Source organism: Lactuca saligna, chromosome 4 (genome assembly GCF_052625555.1).
Source record: "Lactuca saligna cultivar CGN05327 chromosome 4, ASM5262555v1, whole genome shotgun sequence".
Classification (NCBI taxonomy): Eukaryota; Viridiplantae; Streptophyta; class Magnoliopsida; order Asterales; family Asteraceae; genus Lactuca; species Lactuca saligna.
The window spans coordinates 51,309,978-51,337,914 of NC_136420.1; the positions used below are offsets into that span (position 1 = coordinate 51,309,978).

At 35.9% G+C, this 27,937-nt stretch overlaps 1 protein-coding gene and 1 pseudogene across 1 annotated transcript; both read left to right on the top strand.

Annotated features, from left to right (window-relative positions):
• Positions 1-792: 792 nt before the first annotated feature.
• Positions 793-1,248, top strand: LOC145039599 (uncharacterized). The gene has a single exon (XM_078987635.1). The coding sequence runs from the start codon at positions 793-795 to the stop codon at positions 1,246-1,248; it is 456 nt and encodes a 151-aa protein (XP_078843761.1).
• Positions 1,249-8,569: 7,321 nt separating this feature from the next.
• LOC145039600 (kiwellin-1-like) lies at positions 8,570-27,881 on the top strand (annotated as a pseudogene).
• The last annotated feature ends 56 nt before the right edge of the window (positions 27,882-27,937 follow it).

Here is a 27,937-nt window from a genome sequence, read left to right on the forward strand (position 1 = left end):
TGGACAATCTTCGGATGTTCATTAGGTTATACATTTTGCTTACCTCGATGTTGTGTTAGTCCTAGTACCAAAGGATAACACTTACATTAGTACATTTTCCTATTTACTTTATTTTGTGATACATTCACATAAACGAGGAGTTAGACTAAGTACTTTTAGTACTAGTCAATAGAAAGGAAAAACTATCATTTTACGTACAAAACATTCGGGTCTTGGTACAAGACTACATTTCATACTAATAGGAAACAAGGGATTTTCTAGGGCTTTTCATACTTATATCAACTGTTTTACATAAAATATTTACATGGCATTCATAATAGCTTTTCAAAACAAGACAATGACACTTAAATACTTATGAATTCACCAGCTTTAGGGTGATACTCGCGTTCAAAATAACTTGTATTCTCAGGTCACCAGTAGACATGTATGATGGCCAGCTTTTAAGAAGACGGAGCACAGACAAGACTCATCTTTTATTTTGATTGTATATTTTGGTGTCTTATTACAATGAAAGAACACATATGTATTAAAACTTTACTTTTAATGCAATGGATGATGTTGTTGCTTGTTTACTACTTTACACTATTGTGATACTGTACACGACGTCCTCCACCCCGAAACATTTCCGCCGTTCTTAGTTTTTGGGTGTAATAATATTGGTGCAAGAAACCATAAGACTACAAAGACTAATATGATTCATTTTGAGGTTAAAAATCTTCAATACAGTTACGTATGCAACTTACAGAGTATCGGGATTGATTTAGTGAAACACACACCCAGTTACTATAATACATGGGTGCTTTGAGTCCTTGTGATTCATTTTCACAATTTGACAAATCAAAGTTGTTGAATTTGGCTAAGTTATACAAGTATGACTTTGATGATTTGGATATGATAGACCTTGAAGAACAACTTAAGATATTTTTTCACTCTTGCATCAAAGATGAGTGTTTCACTAGTTTGAAAGGAATTTCTGACCTTTCTCGTCTAATGGTTAGTACGAAGAAGCATCCGTCTTATCATTTGGCTTATAAGCTTTTAAAGTTGTCTTTGATATTACCTGTAGCGACCGCAAGTGTAGAAAGATGTTTTTTAAAGATGAAGCTCTTGAAGACCAATTTGTGTAACAAAATTGGCAATGAATTTTCGAATGACACATTGCTTTGTAATGTCGAGACTGAAGCACTTGCGAAAGTTGAAAATGACAAAGTAATGGAGCGGTTTCAAAAGATGTCTCCTCAAATATGACAAATTTAAATTGTACACTACTAGAATAACAGCCTTTTACGGCATGCAATGCGTGTTGTAAACCCTCAGACGACGCGCAAATGCATGTCAAGGAAGGCCCTGTCATAACAAGAGACGACACGCTTTTGCGCGTCGTCTATTTACGATGTGCATTTACGACACGCATTTTTGACACACATTTACGACGCGCAGTTATGACACACAATGCGTATCAAGGAAGGCCCTGTCATAAAGGAAGACAACACACATTTGTGTGTTGTAACCTTACGACGTGCGTGTTTATGACACGCAATGCGTATCAAGAAAGCCCCTGTCATAAATGAAGATGACACGCATTTGCGTGTCATAAAGTAACCATTTACGATATGCATTTGCGATGCATCTTTACCATACTCATTTACACATAATACAAAAATATGTAAGCTACCAAAACAATTAGTTTCATCCAATAACATCATGTCAAAAAATTGTAACACATTGATACTAAGGGGATCTAATTGTACATTGTTATTAAGAGGTTTTCCCTAACTATATAACCTAATACTACATTGATATTAAGGGACACCTTCTGCAATGTAATGCTATACAAACTAAAAAGATATACACAAAGATGATAAACATCAAATTCCAACTAAGTAGAGTTGCATCTTGTCTTTCAGAATTCTTTAAGACTAATATTGAACCCCTACTCTGATAATTCTTGTGACCTGATCAAATATAAGTCAAAAAATTAATATGCTAATATAATTATTACAAGAATCAAACATGGAATGTTAGTTATAAAAGACAAAATTACCCTTTTCTCCATCCAAAGAATGTGGGATTTGGAATAAATACACTACATTATGAAATACATGATATCAACAATGACAAGAATTTCCCCATACAAATGGTAAATATTACTTGGAAAGCTATCAACCATGACAATCCTTGATCCTATGAACTAGAGAGTATATCATCACAATTCCATCTAACACCACCCATGAGAACCCGTAAAGCTACTCAACCAACATATCATGTCATGTAATGTATTTTTTGTCAGTATTTTTTCGCGAAGAAAAAAATTGAAATAAATAAAAATAACAACGTTCTCATTTACTAAAATTGGATACTGTACAAATTTAGGGGAGACATTTTCAAGAATTACCATCCCTATTTACCTGAAATCATTCATGCGATTTTAACTAAAATAATTTATTTTTAGTAAAAAAAAATAAATATATATAATTAGAGTGTTTTGATTATATAATATATACTCATATGTCACTGACCTCTTTTCTTTGTTTTCGCATTGCAACATTGTGATAGAGCCTTCGATCATCCTCACGTTTAACAGCTACAATTGCAGCTCTTAAAGCTTTTCATAAAAACAAATAAAAAATAAAATTAATATAACATAAACATAGTTATGATTACAGTAAGAAATAAATATTTATAATTATAGTGTTTTGATGATAACTAGAATGAGAAGGGTCTCTAAGTATCCGAATTAAAGAATTTATAGCAACATGCAAAAGTAATAAATACAAATTAGACTAAAGGAGTAAAGGTACGACTTCTTTTTGTTTTTACTTTTTGATAAATAAAAAAAACTTAAAGTGGAGAAATAATCTTCTGATGTTGCAAATGATGGCCAAAATCCATTGGCAACTCATCACTAGAGTGGATATGTGGGCCCGCATCATTGGTTGTACGGGTCCCATCACCAAGAGGTCCTTGCAAGCTTTGTTGATTATGTTTATGAGCATGAGGATCCAAAGCACCCATTATTCCAAGAACCTAATCATTCATTGTTAACATAGATTTTTTCCAACATGAATCTATGTATATAACATCATAGAAACTAGAAAAGGGTCAAAAACATACCATAAGAACTTCATGGCTTGTAGACCATGCCAGCAAACCATTCAACAATTTTAAAAGTAATCCCAACTGTGGGTACTCATTATATGGAGCTATCACATAACTACAAACAAAAACCAACCGATTCTAGTAAAAAGGGTAAACTACATTGTAGTGTCACTTGTAATATTGGTAAAGATGAATACATACCATGTGCTCTGCACAACCTGACCAAGATTTGCAACAACAACCTCATGTTTAGTAGCAGCAGCTCCATCCAATAAAGCTTCAACAATTCTTGGCATAAGTTCAGGGATATATTCTCTCATAGCAAAACCACCCTAAACATATACAAGTAAGACTCAGCAAATCAAACATTTTACACTTAAGAGAACAAAAAAAATGTAACAATCTCCTACCACTCTAGCAAGATCTCCCACAGTTACAAGAACACCACTGATAATGCCATTGTTTGCATTCACTCCTACTGTTCCTTCACATAGTTTAGCCAAAAGCGCCTGAAATATGCCACGTCAGCTAATAGAATAACTATATATATATATATATATATATATATATATATATATATATATATATATATATATATATGAAAGGTTTGTAAATAGTAAGAGTGTAAGACCTTGTGTATTGGAGCAATATATGGAAGTATAAGTCATTAACAGCTGCAAATCAAGCAGCCTAACAACATTGCACTTTCTTCTCAGCATTTGCTATCAGCACTATTAAATTAAGAGCAATAAAAACAAGGTCTTTAAACTATATATTATTAAACATTTAAAAGCTAATGACAAGACAATTGAGTTCTCACCTTTGTGCAAGATATGTTAACAATTGAATAAGGTGACGCCGAAGTGCTGGAAAAACATATCCAGGGTTTTTTTTCCAGATAATTTACCAGCCACTGATATTGCATACATCCGAACTTGAAGATCCTACCACGTATAAAGATATTAAAAATAAATAAATAAGTAATTAAACATCATTCTCATTTTGAATTAGTTGAATGAATAATTTGTAATGTATACCTTGTCATTCAGAGCAGCAAATATAGCAGTCTAGTTATCAGCTTCAGGATTAATACCTATGCAACAATCAAAAGTTTTTTCAAAAGCAAAAAAGGAACACAAAATTTTATAGAATACAAATTTAAAGAACTGATACAACCTACGGGGAAGATGGAATTCATAGTAGTAGTAGATTAGAATAAGAAAGAAGCCGAAGATAAAAAGCTACAAAAGTTGGTCAATGATGTGTTGGTTTTCTAGAACAAAAACTAGAAACCATCATCTAAGGAAGATGATCATAAACCAGGTTTGCTTTCAGTTAAGGGCGAACATAAAGAAAAATGTAAATTACTAACAAGTGAATCTGCTTTGGAGAAGAAAACCTCATTCCATGTATCCAATTTAATATAAGAAGATTTGTCACAACTCGATCTGGCACCACATGTACATGCACTTTACCGACCAAGAAGGATGCCATTGGAGGAGCTTTGGCCAGGAGTTAGACGGACAACATGTAACAACCCGTTATTTCAGGTCAATGTAATGTCTAAAAATCGAGTCTTGTAATCTCTTTGTGAAATAATAATAATATCAACGAAAATGAAATGTTCAAAAAGCTCAGTTTGAGTACACTATGTGGTAGATATCAAGATAAGGTTTCCAAAATATAAAGAACACTAAAATCCAAGTTATAACGAAGGAGTTATGACCAATCAAAGATTTGTAACACTACCGGTAAAGTGTTGCTAAACATAAAATGAGAAATTTCAATAAAATACTCTTTAACCGTAGGTATCTAAATGAAAGTCCTAGATATCATTAAACCGTGAACATACATAAAAAGAACGCCCAAATCTGACTTCGTATGAGGAAGTTATGAATTTTCGAAGCTTCTGACCTAGCAGTCGACATCTAAAAACTCAAAATACAGATCGAGCGGTCTTTAGCCGACACAACCTAAATGAAAGTTGAAGGCGTCGACAATAGGAGTACAACAGTTAAAAATTTTGATGAAAATAGACAACAAATGAAGGAGTTATGGGATTTAAATGGACTTTTCTAGGACCGGCCTGTTAAAAGTAATATAATAAAAAAAATAAAGTCAAAATTAGCCAACAGAGTCTAAACAAGAGTTGTAGAGCCTTTTTCACACATACACGTACATATAAAGAACGTCGAAATCGGAGCTCGTACGTGAAAGTTACGGATTTTATAAGTTCGGGACACAAAACCCGACGCTGACTCAGCCTCACGACGTGAGCTCGTGATTGATGGGTTCCAGAGTGTCAGGCACGTCAACTCCTCGAACAGGATCATGCTGCCTAAGCCTCACGACGTGAGCAATCCAAAACTCACGACGTGAGACCCCAAATCAGCCCCTATAAATAGAAGCTTAAAGGTGTCGGGATTTGTGCTCATCTCTTTCCATCTAAGTGTTTTTAGTCTGCGTGATTACCTCGATAAGCCTTCCCGATACCCTAGTTTTTCATACTCGAGTTCCGAAAGAAGTTCTACACTCAAGAGATCCCCGAGAATCCCGAGATTTCAACTCTCGCGAGTCGAAGTTCTGCTCGATGCTTCTCTCGACTACTTCAAAACAACCACTTGAATCAAGTGAGTTCGTACCCCTTTTATACATCTTCAAATACTTTATAATGTTCTTTAATACATTTCCAGGAAGAATACAAGTAAACACCCGGTTAATCCCGAGTGAAAACGTGAAAACTCTTGTTATACCTTGCATGCATTAGATTTATACAAAATGCATAGTATCCAGAGTAGCCATCTTTGTTAAAGCATTTTATGAACTCAAAAGAACTTATGATTTTATGCTTTGTCAAACATTGTGAAAAGAATAAACACTGCATACAAAACTGTCACTTTAAATACAGTCTTAGTTGAGAATCCATGAGACGATTACATCTTCAATACTACCTTTTTGTTAAAAGGTACTACTTAAAGTCATGTCTATTATAACCAGAGTCTCCCGTTGGGAGAGCGTGTCAAATGTGTATAGATCTATACGGGAAGTCATGATCTCGCGCCCTGACTGTTAGCTACAGTCCTTTGGGTCATAGTTTGTCATAACGTTTCGACGCCTGAAGACCGTCGCCACAAGCATATTATGTTTAGTATGGTTATAAAACTCACCGGATAGACAATTATTATGGTAGTCTGATTTTATGAACGAGTACCTATTAAAACTATTCTTCATCTAACGAGTGAGATCTTCTTATAAATTTACTATATAAAACTATGCCTCAACCTTTAAGCATGTCAATTACTTGCAATTTTCGGTCTTGGACATTAGAGACTGCCTGTTACTTTAGGAAAATAAGGGATTTTCCTATATCCAAAACAATCAAATAATAGGAAAATAAGGGATTTTCCTGTTGCAACAATTTACAATTCATAACACGAACATTCATACGCATTTCATAATTTTATATGAAAATAAGGGATTTTCTTGGAAATCGCACGAACTTTGGAATGTCATACATTTTCTCAAAACCGCTTATGAACTCACCAACTTAATTGTTGACACTTTTTCTTTGAAATAACTTGTATTCTCAAGGAACCGCTAAGCAAGTTTATAAACCAAATTTTGGGGATTAACGCTCTTATGTTAATTACTTCTTTTGAAAGATGTTTATGTATTTATCTTTTGAACATGTAACAAATACAATTATGTAAACATTTTGAAACCTATATATGTATGGTGGTGTGTACTTTTCTTGCTATTAACTGTTATGATACTAAATATGATGTCGTCTGCCCCCGAATGTTTTCGCCGTTCTGGTTTGGGGTGTGACAGATTGCTATCAGAGCATAGTTTATAGTGAATTAAGTATATCAAAAACATTTTTGGTATACAACTATAAACACAACTGGGCAAAAACACTCTGAATAAGGGTCATACTTTTAAAATTACATTTATTTAATTTTTGTAAAGTAGGCATGCATTCATTTCATATTAATAACAGTGTCATAAATAGATCAATATAGAAGTATTCTAAATGAATTGTGCAGTGCAGGTGTGCCTTGGGACATGTAATCAGAACTGGGAAGAATATAGCCTGATCAACTATATTTGTCCGAGAGCCGACTAACGTATGCCAAGGAGTGTCTGCAGTGGACAAAAAATTTAAAACTTATCAAGAGCATATCATTAAGAATACTATGGGAGTATTTGGGTTCCTTCAACCATCAAACTTAAGGGTAAATTTTACGTGCTTTAGCATATAGTCAATTCTTAACCCTATTCTCGTATAGAATCAATGGCTGGATTCCATCACCCCGGTGACCCTTACTACCCCAACCAAGGTAATGGGGGATGGATTGAAGATGATCCCGAGGAGGAACCCATGGAAGATGAGGAGGAGGAAAGTTCAGATAGCTCAGCCTTAGAGCCTGAGATAATCAATCCACCAGCCTTCCGACCTCCTTTCAAGATGGGATTTCAAGGACCAACTCCCATCTGGGGAAACACATCCACCATTGGAGCCAACAATAAGGAATGCATCCTCCTTACAGTATGTGTCGGGACTTCTACGATGTCAGTGGAGGAAGTTCAGCTGATCGAGCATTCCCAGTTGTGTTAGGAAAACTTGCCAATTAGGCTTATCAATCCGGAGTCCAAGCAAACCGAATTCGCGAGGTTGACATAAGCATGGAAGATAACACAGCCGATATCCGTTTCCTAGACATGCTACAAGGGAATGCTCAACTCCACACCAACTCCCTCCAAGAGCAAATGACTGCATCTCTCTCCGAAATAAGGGATTTGAGGGAGCAACAAGTTGCCTTTGACAGGCGTCTCATGGGATCCAAGCAATTGGATGCGGAGTCAAGCTCCAAGCGTAATCCACGCAACAAGTAGTGCTCGCCTAACTCCCAAATTTTGATATAGAATAGGACCATTGGCTAAAAGGTCAAAATTTTCTAACTTCGGATGTAACGCAACCATATGTTTAATATATATATATATATATATATATATATATATATATATATATATATATATATATGTATATATATATATATATATATATATATATATATATATATAGGGCATATCTCTTTTGTGTGTTAACTCTTAACATTTCATTCGAGTTCATGAGTTCATTTATTGTTATTCAAACTCCATTTGTGAATCAAACTCAAAGCCCTGTGTTAGTCAAACCAAAATTTTGAGCTATTAAAGATAGTTAACTCATTATCATTCAACTCTCAACCACCAAAACTTATAATCTTTTATTTTTATTTCTTGGCAGCGCGATGCCTCCTCATCCAAACCTAAGACCCAGACTGGGCACGGTACCAACACCACCTCCACCACCAGCTTATGATCCGGCCATGGCACTGGTCATGGTCACGTAAGGGGATGCACTTACAAGGAGTTCTCCAACGCAAAGCCAAAAACTTTTAATGTCACTGGGGGAGTCATTGCACTGATGCAATGGTTCGAGAAGACCAAAACGGTCTTTGAGATCTGCTCTTGCAAAGAAGCGAAAAAATTCAAGTTTGCTGCTTGCACCCTCACTGATCGAGCCCTCATCTGGTGGAAAAGCCATGTGAATTCCGTGACTCTCACCATCGCCAACGCCATGAGTTGGGAGGATTTGAAGGTCCTAATACTGGATGAATACTGCCCAAGGGGCGAGATATAAAAGCTAGAGCAGGAGCTCTGGAACCTGAAGATGACTGGGTCTGACCTAGTCGCCTACACGGCCAGGTTCAACAACCTTGCTGCCTTGTGCCCTGCCATGGTCAACCTAGAACTGAAAAAGGTTGAGATGTACTGGGTTATCACCGCAGATTCAAGCTCATGTTTTGGCCTCCAACCCAATCACTTTCAACAGCGCTAAGCGGATGGCTCAGCGACTCACCGACCACAGGGTCAAACAGTGGATTGTCGCAGCTACTACCGATCCATCAAAGGAGGTACAGGGCTAGGGAAGGCCTTGGAACAAGAGAAGGGGACAAACCCTATAGGGGAACCCCAAGAAACAACAAGTGTCAACGGCTCATGCTGTTACTGTGCCTACCACCTCTGCACCTATAAGTTCATACTGTGGGAAACTTCCAAAGTGAAATTAATGCAACTTCCACCACCACAGTCTTTGCTGTGATCTCCAATGCACCAGGTGCAATAAGAAGGGGCATATGGCATGCTTCTTCAAGGAGCCAGCCCAATATGCTGCCCCCACTACTAATGTCGGAGTAAGCCACACCTGTTTTGAGTGCAGAGCCATGGAGCACTACCGCACGGACTGCCCACAAGCAAACAACAGGGATACTGACAAAAAGGGCTGAGTGTTCGCAATGGGACAAGATGAAGCCATTGCAGACCCCACTGTTGTTACGGGTACGTTTATTCTCGATAACTCGTATGCATGCGTTTTGTTTGATAGTGGAGCGGAGAGGAGTTTTATGAGTCATAATTGTAAAGGCCTACTGAAACAAACACCCCAGTCATTAATTGAACCGTATATAGTAGAAATGGCCAACAGTAAAACAAAAGGCACTAAGGAGATATACATAAACTGTACCCTAACTCTAAATGCTAACCCCTTTCCAATCAACCTCATGTTAATCTCGATTAAGAGTTTCGATGTCATCATAGGCATGAACTGGCTGAGTTCTCATCATGCAGACATTTTATGTTACGATAAGGTCGTTCGCCTTAATCTGCCAACCGGCGAAACCCTCATTATCTATGGCGACAAACCCAGTACCACTCTTCGTATTATCGCATGTGCCCAAGCTTGGAAGTACCTACGCAAGGAATGCCACGTGTTTTTAGCACATGTTGTGGATGTGAAACGCGAAGTCCAAGACATCAAGAGCGTTCCTGACGTATGCGAGTTTCCCGATGTTTTTCCCGAAGATCTTCTAGGAATACCACCCGCGAGACATGTCAAATTCAGAATCGATCTGATTCCCGGAGCTACCCCGGTAGCCAAAGCGCCCTATCGGTTAGCCCCAGTGGAGATGCAGTAGCTATGAAGCCAACTAAATGAACTACTCAGCAAAGGATTCATCAGGCCGAGTTTCTCGCCTTCGGGAGCACCAGTGTTGTTTGTGAAAAAGAAGGATGGATCATTTAGGATGTCCATCGACTACCGAGATCTCAACAAACTTACTATCAAGAACCGATATCCCCCACCACGAATCGACGACTTATTTGACCAACTCCAAAGAGCAAACTACTTCTCCAAGATCGATCTGAGATCGGAATATGACCAGTTGCGAGTCCTGGAGAGTGATATTCCCAAGACGGCCTTCCGAACAAGTTATGGGCATTTGTAGTGATGTCGTTCGGACTAACCAATGCCCCTGTCGTGTTCATGGACTTAATGAATAGGGTATGTCATCCATTCTTGGATAAATTTGTGATAGTATTCATAGATGACATACTCGTTTATTCAAAGAGTAAAGAAGAGCATGGTGAACACCTTAGACAAGTCTTAGAGACATTACGAGCTGAGAGACTTTATGCGAAGTTCTCAAAATGCGAGTTTTGGATTAGGAAAGTGGACTTCCTAGGTTATGTGGTCAGCGAAGAAGGAACCCATGTGGACCCATAAAAAATCAAGGCTATCAAAAATTGGTCGGCACCAACTACACCAACTGAGATTCGCCAATTTCTAGGCCTTGCTGGTTATTATCGAAGGTTCATTCAGAACTTCTCCAGCATCGCAAAACCTCTTACCTCCCTAACTCAAAAAGGTGTGACCTACAACTGGGGAGAAAAGCAAGATGCTGCATTTCAGACTTTGAAATAGGCCCTATGCAATGCACCCATTCTTTCTCTTCAAGAAGGAATCGAAGATTTTTAGGTGTATTGTGATGCCTGGAATCAAGGGTTGGGATGTGTGCTAATGCAGTGAGGAAAGGTTATTGCGTATGCCTCACGGCAACTAAAAACACATGAAGTCAACTACACCACTCATGACTTAGAACTTGGAGCCGTGGTCTTTGCTCTAAAAATCTGGAGGCACTACCTATACGGTACCAAGTGCATCATCTTCACAGACCACAAGAGCCTGCAACACATATTTAACCAGAAGGATTTAAACATGAGACAACGACATTGGGTCGAATTTCTCAACGACTATGAATGTGAGATTTGTTACCATTCGGGAAAGGCGAATGTAGTGGATGATGCCCTTAGCGTAAGGAGTACCCTGGTCAAAGAGTGAAGTTATTAACCATATCAATCCATTCACACCTATCAACACAAATCAAGGAAGCTCAAATAGAAGCCTTGAAACCCGAAAACGTGACATGTGAAACCCTTAGAGGGATGGACAAGAATCTAGATATCAAGAGTGATGGAGTGCGCTACCTTATGAACCGAATCTGGACACCAAAGTTTGGTGGGTTCAGAGAGATAGTTATGAATGAAGCACACAAGACTCCATACTCCGTACACCCAGGTTCAGATAAGATGTATATGGATCTTAAACAAATCTACTGGTGGCTAAACATGAAAGCAAAAATTGGTACCTATGTGAGAAAGTGCTTGACTTGCACCAAGATAAAAGTAGAACACCAGAAGCCCTCAGGTCTACTCCATCAACCCGAAATACCTGAGTGGAAATGGGAACAAATTTCCATGGACTTCATAACAAAACTACCCAAGACTCAGGGTGGACATGATACCATTTGGGTGATCATTGACAGACTAACCAAGTCTTCTTATTTCTTACGGATCTAGGAAACTAATAAGATAGAAAGGCTAACGAGAACCTACATCCGAGAGATCGTGGGACTTCATGGAGTGCCGATGTCTATCATCTCGGACAGGGACAGTAGATTCACTTCCAGATTCTAGAAATCATTGCAAAAATCCATGAGAACAAGGTTGGATATGAGTACAGCCTACTACCCACAAACTGACGGACAAACTAAGAGAACGATCCATACTCTAGAAGACATGTTGCGAGCATGTGTGATCGACTTTGTTAAAGCGTGGGATGTTCACATACCATTATTCATCTTCTCTTACAACAATAGTTATCATACTAGTATCAAGACTGCTCCATTTGAAGCCCTTTACGGTCGTAAGTGCAAATCACCTCTGTGCTGGATGGAAGTGGGAGACACGCAGTTGGGAAATGGTTTAGTCCATGATAGCACATTCACCGGTCCGGAGATCATTAGGGAAACAACTGAAAAGATCGTCCAGATTAGAGAACGTCTGAAAACCTCTAGCGACAGGTAAAAGAACTATGCTGACAAAAGACGAAAACTCTTGGAATTCCAAGTTGGTGACCGCGTTCTACTGAAGGTCTCACCCTGGAAGGGCATGATATACTTTGGGAAGCGTGGAAAACTAAATCCAACGTACATTGGACCCTTCGAAATTACTTCAACGATTGGTCCAGTGGCTTACAGACTTCAACTTCCAATCGAGCTTAACAAAGTACATCCAGTGTTCCACGTATCGAACCTGAAAAAGTGTTTGTCCGACAAAACTCTTGTGATTCCACAAGACGAAATCAAACTTAATGAAAATATTAACATTGTGGAAGGACCCGTCGAGATCGTGGATAGGGAAGTTAAACGAACTAAACATAGTCGCATACCAATAGTGAAGGTTCACTGGAACGCTAAGCGAGGACCTGAATTCACTTGGAAGTGAGCAGATCAAATGCAACAAAAGTACCTGCATCTCTTCCCTAGTCCATTGGCACTTATTTTGTAATTAATTTCGGGAAAAAATTCACTCTAACACGGGAATGATGTAACAACCCGTTATTTCAGGTCAATTTAATGTCTAAAAATCGAGTCTTGTAATTTCTTTGTGAAATAATAATAATATCATCGAAAATGAAATGTTCAAAAAGCTCTGTTTGAGTACACTATGTGGTAGATATTGTGATAAGGTTTCAAAAAATATAAAGAACACTAAAATCCGAGTTATAACGAAGGAGTTATGACCAATCAAAGGTTCGTAACACTACCGATAAAGCGTTGCTAAACATAAAACAAGAAATTTCAATAAAATACTTTTTAACCTTAGGTATCGAAATGAAAGTCGTAGATATCATTAAACCGAGAACATACATAAAAACAATGCCCAAATCTGACTTTGTATAAGGAAGTTATGAATTTTCGAAGCTTCTGACCTAGCAGTAGACAGCTAAAAACTCGAAATAGAGATCTAGCGGTCTTTAGCCGACACAACCTAAACGAAAGTTAAAGACCCCGACAATAGGAGTACAACAATAAAAAGTCTGACAAAAATAGACAACATATGAAGGAGTTATGGGATTTAATCAAACTTTTCCAGGTCCGGCCTATTAAAAGTAATATAATAAGAAAATAAAGTCAAAATTAGCCGACAGAGTCTAAACGAGAGTTGTAGAGCCTTTTCACACCTATGGGTGCATATAAAAGAACGTTGAAATCGGAGCTCGTATGTGAAAGTACGGATTTTACAAGTTTGGGACAGAAAACTCGAGGCTGACTCAACCTTACGACGTGAGGGAACCATGCTCACGACGTGAGCTTGTGATTGATGGGTTCCAGAGTGTTAGACACGTCAACTCGTCGAAGAGGATCATGCTGACTACGCCTCACGACGTGAGCAATCCAAAACTCACGATGTGAGACCCCAAATCAGCCCCTATAAATAGAAGCTTAAGGGTGCTGGGTTTTGTGCTCATCTCTTTACATCTAAGTGCTACTACTCTGCGTGATTACCTTGATAAGCCTTCCCAAAGCCCCGGTTTTTCATACTCAAGTTCCGAAGGAAGTTCTACACTCCTGAGATCCCCGAGAATCCCGAGATTTCAACTCTCTTGAGTCGAAGTTCTGCTCGATTCTTCTCACGACTACTTCAAAAAACCCACATCAATCAAGTGAGTCCGTACCCATTTTATACATATTCAAATACTTTATAATGCTCTTTAATACATTTCGGGGGAGAATACAAGTAAACACCCATTTAATCCCGAGTGAAAACGTGAAAAATCTTGTTATACCTTGCATGCATTAGATTTATATAAAATGCATAGTATCGAAAGTAGCAATCTTTGTTAAACCATTTTATGCACTCAAAATAACTTATCATTTTATGCTTTGTCAAACATTGTGAAAAAGAATAAACACTGCATACAAAACTGTCACTTTAAATACAGACTTAGTTGAGAATCCATGAGACGATTACATCTTCAATACTACCTTTTCGTTAAAAGGTACTACTTAAAGTCATGTCTATTATAACCAGAGTCTCCCGTTGGGAGAGCGTGTCAAATGTGTATAGATCTATACGGGAAGTCATGATCATGTGCCCTGACTGTTAGCTACAGTCCTTTGGGTGACAGTTTGTCATAACATTTCGATGCCTGAAGACCGTCGCCATAAGCATATTATGTTTAGTATGGTAATAAAACTCATCAAATAGACAATTATTATGGTAGTTTGATTTTATGAACGAGTAGCTATTAAAACTATTCTTCATCTAACGAGTGCGATCTTCTTATAGCTTTACTATATAAAACTACGCCTCAACCTTTAAGCGTGTCAGTTGCTTGCGATTTTCGATCTTGTGCATTAGAGACTGCCTGTTAATTTAGGAAAATAAGGGATTTTCCTGGTGCAACAATTTACAATTCACCACACGAACATTCATACACATTTCATACTTTTATAAGAAAATAAGGGATTTTCTTGGAAAACGCATGAACTTTGTAATGGCATACATTTTTCTCATAACCGCTTATGAACTCACCAACTTAATTGTTGACACTTTTTCTTTGAAATAACTTGTATTCTCAGGGAACCGCTAAGCAGGTTTGGAAACCAACTTTTGAGGATTAACGCTCCGACGTTAATTACTTCTTTTGAAAGATGTTTATGTATTTATCTTTTGAACATGTAACAAATACAATTATGTAAAATTTTTGAAACCTATATATGTATGGTGGTGTGTACTTTGCTTACTATTAACTGTTATGATACTGAATATGACGTCCTCCGTCCCTAAACGTTTTCGTCAATCTGGTTTGGGGGTGTGACACAACAATGCCATATTGATGAGAACCCAGTCCTCCTAGTTTAGGAAACTGATATGAACGAGAATGTAAGATCATGGAAACATAATACTATGTGCAACATATCCTTTTGGTGCAACTGGAAACCAAATGGAACAAATTTCTTCCCCATATTCAGGGACAAGCTCAAGGTTGCCATCACCTTGAGAATTAGAAGGGGACCAAACTAGTTTGAAGGCCTCGGGCTGTTGGTAACCAACCATTGAACCTAATCATGAGTCTCCAATTTTACATGAAACTACTTGTGCTCCAGGGGAAGCTCCATTCAGTAATAGCTCATGTAATGTAAATTGACAAGTTATCACATGTTACAAAAGAATAGTGAGATGAATTAGTTATAGAAGATTACGACGACGACAATTAATGGCATCGTTTAACTTGTACAAACTCAGACGACGGTGTAGATGTCAATTCACCAGTAAAAAGTGATTCACAAGAGTGGATTGAAACCCCTAGAAAGTACACATTCTATTGGTCTAGTGATGATAATAGTAACCACAACAGATTTGAACTCGCACAACTTACAAATAGGTAGATAAATCAAGTGATTTTGGACGATGGTGTAGATGTCATTCGTGTTTGTAGATGAACAATCTCTAATATTATTCAAAGAGATTTTGGTGTGAGACTGGAACAGCTACTAATGCAATCAAATACGAATCGACAAAATCAAGCAATTGAATCGCAAAATGAAGTTGTTTATTTGTCATTAGTTTTCATTTCCCAAACAGAGGAGGAAAGTGAGGTAATTAATGGGTTCGAACCGCCGTTAGAGGTGGTGGAGTTTCTGTTGAGCTGTCATCGCTATAGAGATGTAGCAAGGTACGAGGCGAGATCTAGGGTTCGAGCATGAGAAAGAACTGTTATAGAGTCGTCGGTGATTGGATTTCATTGGAGGGTGGAGATGTGGAAAAGAGAACGCGCAGTAGAGAAAGGCGGAGCAAGTTTTTCACAAAAATCCCTAGCTCCGATTGGATTCCGACATCTACGAGGCCTTTGATGCCGGTTTTTGTTTGGTCGAAAGCTTTGAGCTCTGATTATCGATCGTAGCTTGAGCTGACTCTAGCAATGGTGGCAGCCATTTTCCTGAAGTTGATCGTGTTATATATGCGAAGGTATTCTCTAGAAATGTGAGTGAAGATCCTTGCAAATGTGGCCTTATGATTGTAAAGTGTTCGATTTCCTGTGAGAAATGAAGCGATAGAGATCGATCTATGGAGGATGTGGTTCGTTCTTTGAGGGATGAAAAACCCTAGTTTCTTAGACTTTTTGAGGATGGGGTTTTCTAATTTTTATATTCCCGCGAGGTATCAAGGAGGGGACACGATGTTTGATGAGATCGATAAGGAGGTCAAGAGTGGCAGATAAGCGGATCGAAGAGGAGAGAGAAGGAGGGAGAGGGGAGAAGATGGAAGATAGAAAGAAGGTAGAAGACGAGTTTTCAAAATTTTGAGGATTTCATTTCCCACCTCTACTAAACGCATGTTTTCATTAAAATTATAAAGCAATAGGTATAGAGGACGTATCTTTAAAATAAAGCGCCCTCCGTGTTTATAATTTCTTTTCTTGAGACACTAATTTAAGGGCACAGAATAATGCATGACATAAATCCTTAGATTTTTTGAAGAGATGACACTTTTTTAATGTCACTCTCTTTTGCGTAACATAAATCAAAGAGTGCCATGGTTTGCGCATCGTAAAAGGGTCTTTTTTTGTAGTGGTAATAAATCCTTGTTATATTTTGTTTAACCAAAAAAAATTGTATCAGACGTTTTATATTATGTTTGACCGGATTTTTATTTGTTAATGTTTTATATTATGTTTGACTAGAAAAAAAATTGTGAAATCCTTACTACTAATTCCTGTGTCCGCCACTGGAAGAACCTATTAAAGGATTTATAAAAATTGATATGGGTTTTAGTCATAAAATTTTATATAGGCATAGCGGGTAAACCACTTGTTACAATACACCAAGGTTCTAAAAATCTTGTCACAGTTCCGCGATGGCGCGTCATGGCTCTAAGGCTGGTACTTGACGCCAAGCTTTGACAAAATATCGCCTTAAGTTGCATATATATATATATATATATATATATATATATATATATATATATATATATATATATATATATATGAATAATATTAGAAAATACATATAAAATTATTAATTACATAACAAATTGTCTCCTTAAATCACACTTTACAAACAACATAGATCGCCACGACTCAAAAAAGCTTGAGCCTTAACATTATCGTCAACTCACACCTTACGTTATTTAGAACCTTGCAAGACACTAGACTTATATATTACATTACATGGTTGTTGCAATCGACAATATGTGAGATGGATACTAGATGAATATATATATATATATATATATATATATATATATATATATATATATATATATATATATATATATATATATATATATATGACTTGTAATGGCTTTATATAAAGCATTACAATGAGTTCTATATAGCAATACCCAAAAACCTCTAATAAATATGAAGCATCCTCTCTAATAAATAAATGAAGGTATTTTATTATTATTATTATTATTATTATTATTATTATTATTATTTTGTCATTAGTCAAATTCTCAAGAGTTTTGGTCATTATAATTTTGTGGAAGTTTTAGAATTATTATTTTCCACTTGTAATTTTTTGGGAATTTTCATTTTTTAAAATAAAATTCCACATAATTCTAATAGCGAAAGGGAATTATTCTATTAATTTGATAATAAATTTTCATAAATGCGATTTCTTTTTTAAATGTTCCAAAAGATTATATTATTTTATATGAAAGTGTTATTTTATAAAATATTTAATGCTTAAATATTGATATTAAATTTTTTGTTTTAATAAATTTATATAGTACACGGTTTCCACCTAGTTATTAATAAGTAGCAAACTTTAAAACCAATCAAATAACTCCATAATAAATGTTAATTTCTGCCCATACATAAAAATGTAAACGTGCACCAACAAAGGATGCCAAAAATGGAAGTACTGTGTTGATGGAGCATTGTCTTCTAGATGGTTGCGCACTCGACATCAACGTATTACCATTAAGGTTTTGAGGCATTTTCAACAGTCTTGGTACATTATATTGTTGCAATTTTGGTTCTACTTATTTCTTTTCTTTTATAAAAACATGGACTCGTATTTTAAGATAAGAAATTTCTTTCCATGATGACGACATCTATTAGTAATTAGTTAGTAGGATATATGGACTTGTTTGTATTTTGGTCTATTTCAATGTAATCTCCTGGTGTTTTTACCAGCAAGAAATTTAGTTTTTCGGTTCTTATGTGTAATAAATATAGCATGCAGGTGGTGGTTCACCTCCCGTTAATTCATATATGAAGATTGTGGGAGATGGTAATGTTGAAGGAATAATTCCATGGAGTGATTTTTCAAGTATAATGTTGTTTCAGAGCTGCCATGGCCGTAAAAAATAGCGTAGAAGGAAATTGGAACTTGGAGTGGTCATTTTGACATATGATGCACTCATCTTAGTTTGCTTTGCGTGTGAGTTCCGATCGATGTTTATGTGAGACTTCTTGATCTCATGTTTGGTTGATCTTTTTTAGATATACTTTATAAATCAACAATGAGACCAAATTAGACACAACATGCACGTATTATGGACAAATTTGTAGTATGTCCGTGCACTCAAAATTACTTGGTTTTCTTAAAAGGGAAAGTGAATATCCAAAGGATTTTTATTGCCGTAGAAGAACATCTGTCACTTGAAAAAAAATACAACATAGTTGACTATTATTTTGGCTTTTTGTTAAGTAAAAGGCTATATTAGCACAACCCATTTGCCTTGCTACTCATCCAACAACATTGTAAACGGTAACTAGCAACATCTAAAAGGCAATGAAGAATTTCGGTTTGGTTCTCCTAGCAACAACTTCATTGGAGACAATGCTCGACTTGCAAACCTACAAGTGATGGGATCCGGTGAAGAAAACCGCCTCCAGGAGAATGCAACCGTGAGAACAACTCGGATTGTTGTGTCCAAGGTAAGTTTTACACCACATCACTACAACAATCGGTCCCTGTGAAGACGACAACTTCAGACCCTATGGAGACGACAAGTCGTCGGCATAGGGTATGGCGTCGACAAGTCGTCGGGAAAGAGTCGTAGGCACAGGCGTGTCGGCATAGGTCTATTAGGTCGTTGGCATTGACGTTGTCGTCGACACATATTTTGTCAACAACTTTTTCAGGGGAAAAAAATAAAGTTTTATTAAAATCCTTTGGCGATGACTAGTCGTCGGGATAGCTATAGAGACGACTAGTCGTCGGGACAAGTTGAAGCTATTACGACACCATGTTGTCGCTATAGGTTTTTATCAGTTTACGGTTATGGACCTATTGCGACGACTAGTCGTCGCTATAGCTACTCGTTGTTTTTTTTTTTTTTTTTTAGCTTTACAGGTTTTGTACATTATCATTCCTGCATTTTTAACAAATCCAAACAGCAATGCAGCATATATCAATTGAAATACGTTAACTAGGTACCATTGTTCAAATTCAAGTTTAACGTTAACTAGGTACCATTGTTCAAATTCAAGTTTAATATTACAATAAGTTGTTAACTAACATTGTTCATAATACTAAAAAAACATCAATCATCATTATCATAATCGTCTTCTTCTTCTTCTTCTTCTTCTTCTTCTTCTCCTTCTCCTTCTCCTTCTCCTTCTCCTTCTCCTTCTCCTTCTTCTTCCATCCTCTCGGAAAATTGTTGAGAGCTACTTGCTTGTGTGTTATAGTTGAATAGAAAGTTAGGAAATGGTGGTGGTTGGAAGTTCGAAATACAAGCCGCAAATGATGCATTATATTGTTGCAAATATTCTTGCATTTGTTGTGCATCGAATTGGGATACAGATTGGGGTTGAGATTTAGACGATTTGGAAGTGGAAGGCCGTTCATTTGGAATTAAACCGAAGTTGGTGGTTGGTCTCCTACCCACCCCGCGAGCATGTCCACGTCTCGTCCCAAAGGCACGTTCTAAACATTCTTCCTCGTTTACTTCTCCTCCTTCCCCAACCTCGTTTTGCATTTTCTCATATTCATTTTGAATTTTCTCCTAAAATAAAGAAAACAATTAATATACGTTAATTAAAACAAACAACTAAACTTAAACATTCAAAAAATAATAATATACCTTAAACAAGAAACTATAATTAATTATCATATATTTAAACAACATATTCATTTCGTTTATCACTTATCAGTCTTCTTCTGCTCGACTTGTACACCAACTCGAAACTTCTTTGTAGCGCATTTGTCTCCAACCCTCAATATGCTGCGGCTTGATTCCCATTTGTTCCTATAATAAGTGAAAAAACAATAAATATATTTATACAAATGTTAATAACAATTTTAAATAATACTAATGTATTTTATTACCTCTAAATAACGTCGTTGAGCATAGGGTCTACATCTGTGAGCACTTGTGTGTGGAAGTTTCGACCTAGTAACATTATTTTTTCCGACGTGCGTCTGTATTCCTCGGTCAAAAACAACAAATCAATCCACTGGATGTCTTCTTGCCCTTTCCACATTACGATATCCACCAACTCTTTCAAAATGTTTTTTTATCTGATACTTGCGCTCTCGATAAACTCTTTGCATATCTGCTTGGATACCCGCTCGAAGGGGTTCCCACTAATTTGTGCCCCGATACCTATTAATATCAAAATAAGTCTGCAAAAGGAAAAACATATTTGATTAGTAAAAAAATATTTAATAAGTGTAAAATTCAATACATATAAAATATATTGTATATTTACCTCTAGCTCGGGATATAAATCAGCTTTGTACTTGGTAGGAACACGACGCCAAGTATGATAATGCAACGGTACCATTGATCCCTCCTGATTTGAGATCATTCTGACAAACATTTTCCCGTTGTCCCTTATAAATCAATATGTCCGCCCGGAGATATCAATTCTCAAATCCAAAGGCCTACACTTGTTTTTTTCATACTCATCGTACAAATTTAAGTTTCTCCCTTTGCCACACACATTCACATTCACATTCTTCGCTTATGCTATATTTACATATATAATTGGAAATTTATAAATTTAAAACTTTAATATATCTAATAATTAAAATTTTCAAATAACTTACAAGATTGGCAACCCAATGGTACACCGCATGCAATCCCGTGTGGAGGTCTATCCCCACCGTCTCCTCCGTGTCCCCTCGCGACTTCTGCCATCTGTTTAACAAATACTATAAACATTCAGGAAATTTAATAAAACTACAAATAAGAAACATTTCTAAATCTAACAAATACTATAAGCAACCAGGACATATAATAACAATAACATACTGTCAATCAGATTCATCACTAGAACAATATACATGTACAACATCATCATCATTGTCATAGTTTTCATTATTTATTTCTTCATCTGAAGAGTACGTATCATCATCGTCATTTCCATCGTTAATGAAATCTTCATCGTTTATATTAGGAGCAACATTCCTCCTAGCAACCACACTTGATTCACTAACTTCACCTAAAGTCGTCTGCATATGTAAGGTGCCTAAGTCGACAACCAAGGTAAAATCAGTTGATTGAGTGTTGTTCACAACATCTATCTCATTCACAACTCCGATACTTGGATGATTTCAAAGTTTTCGATGATGAACCTCTTCCACAACTCTCCAGTTATTGTTTTGAGTGAGATCTTGGAGATAAAATACTTGTTTAGCTTGTGTAGCTAAGATGTATTGTTGATCATCAAACCACGTTTTACCGACATATCGTTCATGACTAGTATCGATAAGAATCATATTATTTATAGCTTTTAAACTTCCATTACGTAATGAGGCATTGAACCATTTACCACGAAAGAGTACAACTGATTTATCATATAAATAATGTAACTCTATGATCTCCTCTAATTGACCATAGAATGGTGTACCGTCGTCTTCTCCGAATGTAACAACACCACTATTTTGAGAAGTGCATCAGAGATCACGACTATTCATGACAAATCGGACACCATTTACTATGCATGCAGTGTATGAATATGCACGCAACGAACCATATACCAACCCCTTTAATTCGTCAGTACTGTCCGTAGGCACATCTTTTTGGAGACAATAAATTTGTAAGGAAATAGAAGATTGTATGTTTAAGTAATAATTTAGCTTTACATTATAAATATATAAAATACTTACCTTTTCTTTGAACCATGAAGGAAATTCCTTTTTGAAATCACTTTCAGGCAATTCTAATTTCAATTCACTGAATATGGGACAAAATAATTAGAATAGTTAAAACACTATCGAAAAGGTAGTTAATAGATTAGAAACTTACGATTTATAGCTTCTTATCTCATCCTCATCGCAATTGTTTACTACATACCAATGTAATGGTTTTTTGGCCTCGTTACAAAGTTCAACGATTTTCTTAGCCGACATTGTTCGACATTGTGATGAAAAGACAAAAAATTGCCTTTTTGGAAGGCCAGGATCATCATTTCTATCAGCACGGTTGAATTTAGTTTGCATACCCTCAAGATACATAGAGCAAAATGTCAAAGCTTCGTCTGCAACATAACCCTCTACTATTAAGCCTTTTGGTTTGGCTTTGTTTCTGACATAATTTTTAAGTTTTTTCATATATCTTTCAAAAGGATACATCCATCTCATGTGTACAGGCCCTCCAAGAACGGTTTCATCAGGTAAATGAAGAATAAGATGAATCATTATGTCGAAAAATGGTGGAGGATATATCAACTCAAGATTACATAAGATCTTCACCACTTCTATTCTGGCATTTCTCATGTCGTTAACATCCAATGACCGTGCACAAATTTTTTTAAAGAATGTACGCGGGTCAATGATTGTTCTTGAAACATTTGGTGGGAGACATATTCGAACCCCTATAGGTAGCAATCATTGCATGAGGACGTGATGATCGTGAGACTTCAACCCAATGAAATTTGATTCAGTATCATTAACCTTCTTCTTAAAGTTCGATCCAAAACCATCAGGTAGTCTCACTCCTTTAATGAATTGACAAAAACGTTGTCGATCAATTGGTTTGAAAGAGTATGAAGCATGTGGATGTGTTTCCTTCTTCTTGTTTTCTTCCTTGTTGTGTTTCTTCATCTTCTTAACTTTCTCTTTTGGCCATTGATCTGATCTAATGCCCATATTTTTCAAGTCAATTCTTGCTTCTTTTTTGTCTTTGCTTTTATCGTTCATCAGTGCAGTATTCAACACACTCTCATTCACATTCTTTGAAATATGAATAACATGGAAATTGTGCTTTAGGTCGACGGAAGACCAATACTCAAGCTCAAAGAAGATACTTTGTTTTGTCCAATTTAACTCTCTCTTTTTTCTTTCATCGTCGCACTTTCTTTTTTTATCCCTATAATTAGGATGTTTCCCTGGAATTCGATTGGAGAGATAATTTACTTTCTTTAATATAGTTGCATTACTGAATCTTCTAGCACGCGGTCTTGTCTCAGGTTGATCATCAAACAATAGACTCTCCCTCCAACTATGGTTTATATTCAAGAATCATCTGTGACCAACATAAGACATCTTGTTGGTCACATAAATGGAAGATGTGTCTTCGTTACAAGTAGGGCATGCTAAATAACCTTAACCACTCCATCTAGACAGACTACTAAGTGATGGGAAATCATTGATAGTCCATAACAACATCGCATACATATTGAATACAGTGTTGTTTGATGCATCTCTCATTTGGACTCCTTCGACCCACAACATTTTCAACTCATCCACCAAAGGCCTCAAGTAAACATCAATGCCCTTTGCGGGTGATCTAGGGCCAGGAATCAACAAATTTAGCATGAAAGAAGACTCTTTCATACATATCCATGGTGGTGTATTGTAGGTAGTCAATATAACCAGCCAAATACTACAATTGTTATTAAAGTTGTCGAATGGATTAAAGCCATCAGCAGCTAAACCTAGACAAAGATTTCTAGGTTCTGTGGAAAACTCTGGATATCTCTTATCAAATTCTTTCCATGACTTCCCATCTACCGGATGATACATCATACAATTCATTGATCTTCCAGCATTATGCCAAATCATATCATTAACTGTGAATCTGGAACTATACATCCGTCGAAGTCTTGGAGTTAAAGGAAAGTACCGCAACACTTTTTGTGGTACTCTCTTCCCCTTTGTGGTTGTGTCCACCCATCTACTCTCGTTACAAATCGGGCAATTCTGCATGGAATCATTCTCCTTCCAAAACAAAGCACAGTCATATTTGCAAGCATGGATGGACTCATATCCTAACCCTATCTTTCTCAACTTTTTCTTAGCTTCATAGTGTGAAGTTGGAATCTTGCTCTTCGGGAAAGCAACTCGTAGCAACTCTAAAAGTTGGTCAAATGAACTATTTGTCCATTTATTGATCACTTTAATATGCAACAACTTTGCCAAAAAGTTTAAAGAAGACATCTCACAATTAGGGTGTAACTTGGTATTGAGCTCCTCAAATAAAGCATCAAATTTTAGGTCCATGCCTCGTCCTTCATCATCTGTATTTTCTTCATTTGTATTTTGTTCCACCATAACATCATCAATTACATCAAACATCTCATTATTCGTTGGAATGTTTATTGGAGTCGAATTGTAGCTAAAATCTGAAACAGAATGCTTCTCACCGTGATAAATCCATATAGTATATGATTTTAGAAACACACGGTCATGAATATGGTCATAAACCGTACTCAACAACTGTCGATACATATTCACACACTTTATGCACGGACAATGCACTTTGTCTTCAGAGTCAACCTGTTTCCTAGCAATCTCCATAAAGTTTTTAAGAGCTTCCAAGAATTTTGGGGACGTTCGGTGTTCCCGAATCCAACTCTTATCGATCGTCATTACTGTTTAATTATAAAAAATTAGATTGTATGCATAATTAAAATAAATGTACTTTTATTAGTTTAAATATTTTAATATTTTGTTTACTCTCGATAAACATACTTTTATTATTTTAAATATTTTTATATTTTCTTTAATGTTGCTATTAGTAACGTTTGTTCTTAATGAAAATTTTTTATTAGTTTAAATATTTTTATATTTTCATGAATCCAACTCTTATCGACTGTCATTACTATTTCATTATTAAAAATAACATTGTATACATAGTTAAATTGTATGACTTTTTGTTTGAGAAAAAAAAACGGACGGAATGGATAGATATTGACAAGTATATAAAAAAATATATACCCTGGAAGTAGGAATCGGAATGAATTGATAGAGTATTCATAAGGGTACACTTCTAAACACATTTTATAGCAATGTACTATTATTAGTTTGTTTAAAACATTCTATTTTTCACTTCTCTTTCATATTTATTGTATGTATACATTTTATCCTTTTCAATTACAGCATTGTACTTTTAATATTATTTTTTTTTTATAACACCATAAACAAGATAAGAAATACTTTTAATATTACTTTTAATAACAACGTAATTTTATTATTTTGTTTTCTGTTATAACTTTCAAATAGAAATGAAAATAAAATACTTTAATTAACAAGATAAAAAAAAGTATGTTCGTATTAATAACTTTTATAGTTTAAATATTTTTGACTTAATAAACATATTTTTATTAGTTTAATATTATTTTGTTATTTATTTTTATTTTTTTTATCTTGTATATTGATATTAAAGTTTATTAGTTTGTTTAAAACATTAAGATGGTTCAAACATATATGGTCGAAAGATCAATCATGGAGAATACTAAAGATAAAAAATACTTTTAATATATATATATATATATATATATATATATATATATATATATTATAGCACCATAAACAAGATAAAAAATACTTTTAATATTACTTTTAATAACAACATAATTTTATTATTTTGTTTTATGTTATAACTTTCAAATAGAAATGAAAATATAATACTTTTGTTAAAAAGAAAAAAAAAGTATGTTGCTATTAATAACTAAACAAATTAAACACAATTCATACATATTTTACATTTTATACATAAACTTTTATACCAACCTAAATAAAGATCACAATCATACAAAATTTCATACCAACCTAAACAAAGATCACATAAAATTTCATATCAACCTAAACAATTTCAATTTCATATACCAACCTAAACAACATCAATTTCATACAATTTCATATACCAACCTAAACAATATCAATTTCATACAATTTAATATACCAACATAAACAATATCAATTTCATACAAATTCATATACCAACCTAAACAATATCAATTTCATACAGTTAGTTTGTTTAAAGTATAAACCTAAACAAACAACAACACAATCACACACACACATACATATATATATATATATACACACACACACACACACACACACACACAACACAATCACATATATATACAAACAACAAACAATTTCAACACAATTCAAATTCAATTTCAATAAAAATTAGAAAAAAAAAAACTAACCTTTTGTTCTTGTGATGTTCAGTTTTTCTGGCTAGTCAAAGATGCAGGTAATACTCCGGTGGTGGCTGGTGGTGGCCACAGGCGGCAACACTAGGCGGTGGAAGGTTGAGGCAGTCACTAGGTCAATGGAGCTTCACCACCGGTTCCTACACACCAAAAAAAACCCCAAATTAGGGGTAAAAATCAATGCCAAACAACATTAAAATAACAAATTAGGGGTAGAAACAACCTTGGATTTGGTTAATCATCAGATATTGTCGTTGAGTAGCCGATTTCGTCGCCTGGGAGGAAACAATGCAGAAAGAAGTCGTTGTGTGCCAATGAAAGAAGGATGCGTAACTGTTTTAGGGTATACCCCTATGTCGACAACATATCGTCTGTATAGGGTCAACATAATCGACGACGTATCATTTATTCCATATATATATATATATATATATATATATATATATATATATATATATATATATATATATATATATATATATATAAATTAAAAACCTTGTGCCAACGACTTGTTGTCGGCATAGGGTATCCCAAAACTACGTCGTTCACTTTTTCTGGCACTTGGAATAAAAATAAATGGAAAATAATTTTTTTTTTACCTATACCGACGACACGTCGTCGATATAGATTTTCATATTACCGCCAACATTTTCGTCGTTCCTGCCAGACCTATCGCGACGACTTGTCGTCGGCACATATATAGTGGTCAAAGGAAATTGGTCAAAAGTTTCAAAAGCTATGGCGACAAAGTGTCGTTGGCATAGGGTACCTGTAGCGACGACATTTTTCGTCGGGATACGCATCGTCGCCTTAGTTTAATATTCTTGTAGTGCGTATACATGCTCGCCTCCGGTGACAGGCGATACTAAAGCAACACTAACAATAAATAGTTTCCAAAAGGGAGGTGTGGTGGTGGTCCATCGGAGTGTTAAAACGAGTTGTGGCGCTGTCAACTGGATGTGGCGCTGTCAATTGGATGGTATAAGGGAGGGGATAGGTGCCACAAATATATTACCATCAATGGAAATGGGAGGAGTGTAAAGGCAATGGTTGTGAATGAGTGTGACTCTACTATGGGGTGCGATGGTGATCATGACTATCAACCTCCTTGCCCTAATAATATTGTTGATGCTTCCAAAGCAGTGTGGAAGGCCTTAGGGGTATCCGAGGATAACTGGGGATAGATATTACTTGGACAGAGTGATTTTAGTGTAGCTGTCCTTTTAAAACATCAAACATATTTATGTTTCTGTTTCTTGT